The sequence below is a fragment of the Nematostella vectensis genome, chromosome 7, assembly GCF_932526225.1.
Source record: "Nematostella vectensis chromosome 7, jaNemVect1.1, whole genome shotgun sequence".
Classification (NCBI taxonomy): domain Eukaryota; kingdom Metazoa; phylum Cnidaria; class Anthozoa; order Actiniaria; family Edwardsiidae; genus Nematostella; species Nematostella vectensis.
In genome coordinates, this window is record NC_064040.1 from 2,793,778 (window position 1) to 2,803,595 (window position 9,818).

The following is a 9,818-nucleotide window of genomic DNA, read 5'->3' on the forward strand; positions in this document are numbered from 1 at the left end:
AAACAGCGGGCTCAACACTTACTCCACACATTCGAAAAACAACAACCCAACATCGTGACGGGAAAATGACTGCAAATTACAATCTTACGTAGCTTCACTCCATCTAAACTTCATTATGAGTTCTTCAAAGAATGGTCTTATCGTTCCAGCCACCATAAATAAGAGAGTGGGCTTTCTCTTGAGCCCAAAGAAGAAGCGAAAGACAATCTTTGACGCGTTCGCCCAACTTTGTGGGTAAGCGCCCTCGACTCCATTTGCACAGTTGAACTAAACTTAGATAAACTTCAAATTTTGCCAAATACCGCGAAAATAATCTGATTTGCAAGCGTGTAGCTCATTGGAGTTTCTTTATTTTCAGAAAAACGGGGATCGAGTTGGTGGAGGTATGTGTTTGAGCTGGGTGTGTTTTTTGTCATGTGTAAGCTCAAAACGCCATTAAATGCGTACCGGAGCAAGGCAGACTCAAAGCGATAAATAATGACGAAATATCACCTTCCCATCCCGCACACGCCTTGTTAAATAGCCCGTAAAGTCTAGGTAGTTCTGGAGAACATTCTATATATAGGCTGACCGGCGGGATTCAAGACTTCATTAGTGGTTTTCTAAGATCTCTTCTCAGGTTTTAGGATTGTGTCTGAAAGTAATTTTATCTGGTTTCGTTTCTTCTATTATTTGATGATATTGTGTATGACGATATTTTAGACTGGAACTAGTATTCTGTTTTTGAGGGATATCAGTTTCTTTATTCATTTTTTGAAGATTGTAATTGTTTTTTTCGTGTGCTCGTCGTGGTTTAGCCTTTCCCCCGCCATCGGATTATTATGTGATTTGGTCCAGTAACCTTTGCAACTGATTATACGCACACCATCCTTCATTCCATTGTCAGATTAACCACCAAGTAGCAGAATTGTAGTCTACACCTACATTGTGGAAAAGGAAGAAATGGTTTTGACCCTGTCGAATTTGTAAAATGAGACATAGCGAAGATTTGTATATTTGTTTACGTTACACTCAACTGTGGACGAATATTTTTGTATAATTTAAATAATTTTTTTGTCAATTCTACAGTATTTATTTATACCGTGATGGAATGGCCTATTTGTACTTATCCTAAAAGCTATTTTGCAAGCGTTTCTGTCAGGAGAAAACTTGAAATATTGCCATCCTTTTTGAAAATCCTTTTTTGATGATTATATGACTTTTAAGTGATAAATTGTGACCTTCTGTCATATTTTATTTATGGCGACTAATTCTTAGCATTTTGTTACTTGAGCAGTTAGTGCCAATTTAGTCGATATGCCAGGGGGGTTTCCATGCAGTCTTAATGAGAGAATGTATCTCCAGTTGTCAACCACTTGTGTTTATGTTTATTGTGTATTGTTTATTGTGTATTCTATGGGAGCTTAAAATAACTATTCTCTCACCTCTAGTGTTAATGTGTTAATTGGGTATTCTAGATTGATCTAAATGTACCACTAGAGGAGCAAGGTCCGTTTGATATTATCATTCAGAAGATTACTGACTATATGGCTGAAGCTACAGAAGGGGATGAGGCATCTGAGAAAACTGTACAGAGTTTAAAAGTAAGAACAATCCATGCATAATGTCAGTTTTAGACACTTATTGGTTGCGATGTGAGAATCATTGTCTTGTGATCAAGTTGTAACATGGCTATGCCAATAAAAACTTGTTATGCAGACATTTTGGAGCACATGTTCAATGCAGCTCCAATTTATTTTATACTTGTGGTGCAACACAGGCTATGCCACGATGATTCTCAAAGTGACCTTTTTGGTAGACAGTAGGACCAGTTTATGTTGACAACTGTCAGTTTTAATCTTATTTTGGGATGTAGAATTTTTTCCATTATGGGTAACCCTTGAGTGGTATTACTAAGATGGATATTATTACCCAATAATGACTATAGACATTCTTTCGGGAGCTTAGAAAAATATTTTAGTAGAATACTGTATGAGAAGCAAGACACTCACAGAACCAAATTTTCACAGCAGATACTGAATGTTACACAGATTTCTGTCTCTCGGCTAGACTAGAATTTTATTTTAGCTGCATCTGAATACAACATCAGGGTCTTGCAAATCAATGCTGCTAGCACTTTTGGGATAAAATAAGTTTATTTGTTAAAATACAAAACATTAATAAGCAGAAATAATTATACAAATCTGAATAAGATTGAAAAAAGTTATTCCTCACAATGTTTACTGTCAAGTAGTTTTGTAATTAGGCCCTAAATGAGGAAGATTATTTTTAATGAGTTGCCACCAAGTCGATAACTAAACATTGTATTAACAGGTTTATTTGCAAGCCCACCCCCAGGTCAAGGTTCTAGATCCCTTGGACTCAGTAGAGAAACTATGTGATCGCGTCATCAGCTACAAAGTGATGAAACAGTGTGAGATTCAAGATAATGGTGAGTAACTTTGATGAATGTTGATCAACCACTCTTTTGTTATTATTTATAATTGAAAATACTATTATTTGCCATAGAAACTGGCAGTTATGTGATTGACAATGTTCCTTTATTTCAGGGTGGAAAGCATATATTCCCAATTTTGTAGCTATTGACTCATTAGACCAAAAAGAAAACCTCAGAAGAATAAAGGAAGCAAACGTTGAATTTCCAATGGGTGTGTATTACTTTCAGTATATAGCAGACAGTGACAGATAGACCCGCCAAAAGTAGGCAGTGAAAGAAAGACAATAGATGGATGGAAAGACAAAGTGTATATTAGTATATTATTCCATGTTATTTTTTTTTAAATAATCTCCTTTTTTCAGTATGTAAATCCGTTATTGGACATGGATCAGAAGTGTCACATCAGGTCAGTAACATCACTGAACACAGTATTAAAATTTGTTTATTCACCATGTAAAAGACCCCATACAAACACAACATGAATATGATTATTACTCTTGGTATTCATAAATACCATATATAATCTAAATACTCTTTTATGCTTACATCAGATGGCACTTATTTTCAACCAAGAGGGATTACAAGACCTAAATCCTCCATGTGTGGTTCAGCAGTTCATAAACCACAATGCTGTTCTCTACAAGGTAACATTCCTACATATTTGAAACTCCACCCAAAGATAAGTACAGTGGGATACTGTACCTTTATTAGGTGACCACCTTCTAAGTTGCCAACCTAAACAAAGCTACAATATATTTGTTTTCTGGAGGGACGACGGAAACCTCAGCTGCTAAGCGAAATTCTGTGGGTAGATGCTGAATAGAATTAACTGATTTGTAAAATAATCAAGATGATTGAATTGCTACTGCATTTAGTCTTAAAGGTCTAGTTACCTACCACAACCCAGGAATTGTTTTTAATGTGAGAATTTACTCTGAGGTTCGTATTGTTCTCTGGACAATTGCCTGTAAGCTGGACACTTGGTAGAGATATCATTCTAGTGCCAATTTTCTAGATTTATTAAGTGAGTTTTTATTTTTAGATATTTGTGGCAGCCCATAAGTACTGTACGGTTGTGAGGCCATCTATCAAGAACTTCTACAGAAGTCAAAGTAAGTCTCTTAGCAGGTCCATTACCTTGTTGCCCATAATAGACCACATTCTTGGAGCAGTAAACTACCTAAAATTAAATTGACTTAATTCCAAACCTGTTTGACACTTTTCTGAAGCAATGAATTTTTTTTATTTCAGATTTGGATCTGAAAAAGACAATATTTTTCAACAGCCATGATGTTTCAAAGTCGGATTCAGACTCACATCTAAGTGTGGTAATTTATAAAAGCATGTATTTATCTGGCTCAAAGGCTTAGTTAGATAATTAAAGTTATTATATGGCTACCATGCTACACACGCTCTGATTGGCTGTTGAGCGGGCTGGAATCCTACAATATTGCTTGTGGGAAGTTTTGGATATTTTTTCGCAGTGGGCTTTGTTTACATAGCCAAACTAATTTAGACCAAAAAACCAAAAATCAACCAAAAAGAAACAGGTCTTAAAAGTTTATAATAGGCAACAAGCACTTTGTATCAGAGTTTTTACTATCCTGACAAGATTTGTGTAAAACAAAATTTTGACAAGTAGAAAAGCAATCAGACAAGCCGCCATGCTACCGATAGCCAAGAAATACAAAGCTTAATTACATCGTACAAACAAACAACAGAATAAATAACAAGGGGTACAAATACCCAAAAGAGTCTCTTTAAGATACTGCAGCTTCTTTGTAAATGCAATATTCTATCAAATCATCATAAAGCAGCACAAAGTGTTTGGTATTTTCTTTTACATCAAAATTTTTTTTTTCTGCAAATACCGTGGATTTTTCACACCAAACAGATGCCATGAAGACTGACATCTAAGCTTTCTTTCTCATTATTTGGATCTATAGCACCTGATGAGGTCTGTAGCTTCCGAAAGGTGAAAATAGGAAATATATAATAGCCCAAAGAGTCGTTGAATTACTTATATCACGAATTTATTAACCTCGCTTGCTTTGGCTGTACGGAGAAATATCAGACCTCTGCCTTTTCAGCACGACCCCCAGCCTACGGTTAAATATGAATATGTTGAATATGGTTCATGAAAAGTGTGATGTTTTGACTTAGCCGTACTGTTTTACACAGCTTGACAAATTTGACGAGGATGAAGACCCAACCCCTACAGACAATATTCTTGTGGGGAAACTTGTCAAGAGACTTCGGGATAAATTGGTAATTGCTGCAATTTATGTTAACATGGTTATTTAACTGACTTAAAAAATGCAAGAAATATCTTGTTGACATTAACTTCTCCAGCCAAACAGCTTGGCAATGATTGAAATACTCTACTTACAAAGTTTGTGTCATTGAAAACTCAGACTCTTGCATCCTAGTTTTTCTTAAAACTTTGTCTTGGCAGTCACAGTAGTATGTGTCCCAATATAAGTACATTATAATTTAAACTTTTCTTGTTCTATTTTCCTATCTAGAATTTAACAATGTTTGGTATTGACATTGTTGTGGAAAAAGGGACTAAGAATCATGTGGTCATCGATATCAACTATTTTCCAGGTAACATTCACCCTAAAGCTAAAAAAAATATATATTATTGATCAGTCCTCCTTGCCCAGTTTTATCTATCTACGTGGACATTATCTAAAAGGTGTACCATATTTCCCCTGCAGGGTATTATATATCTACGTTGACATTATCTCAAAGGTGTACTATATTTCCCCTGCAGGGTATTATATATCTACGTTGACATTATCTCAAAGGTGTACCATATTTCCCCTGCAGGGTATTATATATCTATGTTGACATTATCTAAAAGGTGTACCATATTTCCCCTGCAGGTTATTATATATCTACGTTGACATTATCTAAAAGGTGTACCATATTTCCCCTGCAGGTTATTATATATCTACGTTGACATTATCCCAAAGGTGTACCATATTTCCCCTGCAGGGTATTATATATCTATGTTGACATTATCTAAAAGGTGTACCATATTTCCCCTGCAGGTTATTATATATCTACGTTGACATTATCTAAAAGGTGTACCATATTTCCCCTGCAGGTTATTATATATCTACGTTGACATTATCCCAAAGGTGTACCATATTTCCCCTGCAGGTTATTATATATCTACGTTGACATTATCTAAAAGGTGTACCATATCTCCCCTGCAGGTTATTATATATCTACGTTGACATTATCTAAAAGGTGTACATTTCCCCTGCAGGTTATTATATATCTACGTTGACATTATTTAAAAGGTGTACCATATTTCCCCTGCAGGTTATTATCTATCTGTGTTGACATTATCTAAAAGGTGTACCATATTTCCCCTGCAGGGTATGAAGGGATGCCGTCATTTCCAAAAGACATGCTCCAGTACATTCACCTGCTGTTAGGGGAAGGAGAAGAAGAAGTTGGTCTGCTAGACATTGGTCCACCCACAATTCCAGTTATTAGTTGACTTTCACCTTAGTCACCCTTCCAGCACACAAATAAACCATTTAATAGGTATTTATAAGCTTGGTTCTCACCATGGACACCACAAGTTCAAACAAATAAGAACTGGTCAAGTGCAAGGTCAAGAAATCCAAGCATCTTCTTGCACTTGCACTTTCCTTTTTGAGTGTGTGAACCAACCTTAATTAAGATATCCCATCGATTCCGTTTGACATTTTGCATACTTCAAGACCTAACAACATGGGCTTGCAACTGGAGCATTACAGAGCTGGGTTCAAAATCTCAAATGATAAACATACAGTAATAGGAGCAATCATATGTACCATTTTGAAAACTACCCAGAAGTCTAGGACCAAGCTTGGTAAAGTCATAATTGCCCGCTTTTACAATTAAGTAGATGACATCATAATGTGCTTGTTTTGTTATGTCAATCTCACTAGTGCTCTAAAAGTTTTCAGTCATGGCTTGCTTATCAATTTGGTATTTTGTTTCCTTCACCTGTGTTGTAAGTGGCCATATTAGAACATAAACCATATTAGTTTGATGGCCCTTTCCAGTCTTGTCAAAAAGTTTAGTAAACTCTAGCCAATCAGTAGGGAAGCAACTTAAATTGCTGTGTAGAGTACTGTGGTGTATAAACGTGCCACAGGATGCCCGGGCATACTCAAAGTGTAAAGAAGAAGAGGTCTCTCATGATTTGCATGCACATTTTATTGCTGTTATTATCCTAGGACTTCTAACTTATGTAGATTAGTTGAGATGTATTATTTTAAAGCAAGGGGAAGGGGGGGACTATTTTCAAGAAAAAGAAAACTTATAAAGAAAAAATCGATCTAATTATGGAAGAGCATTTTATGGCTTTTGAAAGGAAGGAAAAATTACATTAAACATTCGCGATAAAAAGCAAAAATAATTTTAAATTCCCATCGTTGAAATTTTCCTCCTAAATGCCACTCGTCATCCACTCATTTTTCGTAAATTACTAATATGCTTGTTTAATGCAGATTTAGTGGCAGAAAATTTAAATAATCTGCAAACACTGCGTTTCTTAAAAGGGTAGCTTTTGACTTCTTCTCCAAATCAACGGATCTATTCATTCGGAGTATGCCAGTACCCTTTATTGACGGTAAAAAAAGGTTCTGATTTCGAATGAGTTGAACGACTCATATTGCACGATTAACAAATAAATTTGTCCGTTTTCATCCACAAACATACGCATGGTAACTGTGGTTAATTGGATGGGAGTTAGAGCCATTAACATGTATGTTTAGAATAACAGCCTTGGAGATATCCTGACTACCAATTCGGACGAAATACAGATTTAAAGAAAAACAGAGTCATGTACAGTGCGTGAACAATAAATAAATTTGTATAACATAAGATAATACTTGTGTTTTGTCAGTACTTTTGGAGTTGTTCCTGGAGGGAAAAGAGATGACGGGATGAGCATTTATTATTGTCAGTGTTAGCATATTGTATAGCAGATAACTAGCCCGTGAGTTATTGTAAACTCGGAAAACCTTGATCGTTCTTCGCTAGCGGCCCACATAGCCGTGTTGCGTTTCTTATTCTTCCATCTTTAATCCGTTCGTTCGTTTATACGAACACGCGAAAGACAGACGTGGTACGTACGGTATGTAAAGTGGATTGTTGTTCAGTGGTGAATCCGGATTTTTTCTTTTCAGATTGGGGAGATGACTTCTTTTCTCCAATAAAAACGGGTTGGGGGAGGGATGGGTGTGTGATTGATTACAACCCCCCTCACTCACACACCCCACTCCCACACACAACCCTCTCCTAGACCCGTCACCATGACTACTAGAATAAGGGAGGTGGTCGCGGGGTAGAACAAGAACCAGAGAATCACCTCGTGTATTCTGACTTTCATCTTCAGCATTCCGCCTTCTTGATCAAGCTAAATGCATTCTCGCGTTATCTATAAACCTCTAGTAATTTCATAATTCATAATTTTAAACGGAAGTAATTGAGGTCTGATTGTGGGTTACCGGAAACCAGGGAGGAACTCTTTGAGGTCGTTCGAGATAAATTTGAAAATGCTTTATTGTGTTCAATGGGTCGCAACATCTAGGTCATACATTCCATTATTGTTTTTTTTTTTTTTAACAGGCAATTTCTTTTCTGGTGTAAAAAGGAAAAAAATATATATTTTCTGGCGTAAAAAGGACCCTCAAAATGTTCCCCTCAAATTTGAAATTTGCGCTGGCAGTATTTATAGCTTTGCGCCTGTGCTCTCGCAGAATAGAGGTTTCCGCGGAAGTACTCTGGGAAGGTTTAGGCGGTGGCCTGAAGCATATTACTCCGAGAAGACTCAGCGCAGATATATATCCTTAATATTCATGTTTTTGCTCCCTGGTGAATTAAAAGCTGATATCGCCTATCCCGTTTATGCTTTGTTTGGCCACGTGTTGACTTCTCTGGACCCCACCCCGTTTCCACGATAGTTCCAAAGTGTACCCTTCTCAACACGTCCCCTCATCCTTGGACACGACAGGGAATCAAATCAACCGCATCTAGAAGATAATAAACCGCTAATTAGTGAAGTATATAAAATCTGATTTACTTTCAAAATACAGTGATAACAGGAGAGCCAGTCCCACTCATTTCCGTACCCGGGGGTGCGAGAAATACAAACACCTCTTCACCTGTAAATAAACCCAAGTGGATAAGGCTGCGGTCATACTCGACACATTACATGATAACCTTCGAGCATTGTTACCCTTTCCGTACATAAGCGTGCATTACGGGGCGTTATATGACATCTTTTTTTTTACCTAATCAAAGACGGTTTTAGGCATTTTGTGTTCTTGCCACAGAACTCCGACACTGAGCCACACTGATAAAAATTGTATCCAGCCCACAACATAGCATGATAAAATCAAACAAATCAAAGTTCTTATAGACTAGAGAAATAAGAAAAAAAAAACAGGAATCTTGCTTTTGGGTGCCGGCCCAGAGCACAAAACATCATAGACAGCATTATGCTAGCAACGCTAAATCTCGGTTTAATTGCTATAGGTAATAAGGATATGTTGGCGGACTTTCACCTCCAGCTATGGCATTGGTTCTGTTTGTACGGGGCAAGGGGTCTCAAGCCAAATAGCGCGTTGTTATTTACAGAGTCGCAATGATTCTCTGCCTGCGCACTATCTCAGCACTTATCCCATCTATGCGAATGGACACTTGTCGTTTGTATTAGCGCAAGGAGCTATAGAATACGAGAGTTTTGAAACAACCGCCAGTGCACGCTTGGTCACACTTTATCATTAACAAGGCAAATCGTATATTCGTTTGAGGGACGTCAACAGCATGTACGTGGATATGTGGCATGGCGAAGTGCCTCTTATAGCGGCGAGACTTCCTATGTGCGGATTAACACCACAGATTAATGACAATTACTCTGCACAGTTAGCTAGGCTATACCGTAGCCCGATTACAGGGGATTTTTCCTAGCTTGAAAGTCGACTCTCCCCCTCTCCCCCACCCTCTAACCAATCCAGACGGTCTCTCGTGTATTTTCACCCCTATCGCGTGATCACGCTTCGCTTACCTCGAGCTGTTTATTTCGTTTCGGACATCACATAATATTATAATATTATATAAACAGCGCCGCGCCAGTCCCGCCTGTATACGATCATGATTTGAAAGAACCGGGAGCGGGATATGGAGCACGGTGCACGCCCGACATTCGTCACAAAACAGCACTAGAAACGCGAACTTACGTGTGGGGAGGCTAATTGTTGAATAGGGCGCTAACGGAAGTCTAGAATGCATGCATCTTCCCTTCCCGCAGCCACGCACTATCTCGTGAGAATGCAAATTGATTTTTATGGTTATCTTTATCTCTTTAGAA

General features: G+C 37.6%; 1 protein-coding gene across 1 annotated transcript; it reads left to right on the forward strand.

Moving 5' to 3' along the window:
- Position 1: 1 nt before the first annotated feature.
- On the forward strand, positions 2-7,327 carry LOC5508018 (inositol-tetrakisphosphate 1-kinase). The gene is made up of 12 exons (XM_032376758.2): positions 2-234; positions 359-383; positions 1,458-1,583; positions 2,314-2,431; positions 2,550-2,648; positions 2,800-2,843; positions 2,989-3,081; positions 3,480-3,549; positions 3,689-3,765; positions 4,619-4,705; positions 4,963-5,044; positions 5,827-7,327. Exons 1-12 carry the CDS (start codon positions 116-118, stop codon positions 5,949-5,951), a joined length of 1,065 nt encoding a protein of 354 aa, XP_032232649.1. The 5' UTR covers positions 2-115; the 3' UTR covers positions 5,952-7,327.
- Positions 7,328-9,818: the final 2,491 nt, after the last annotated feature.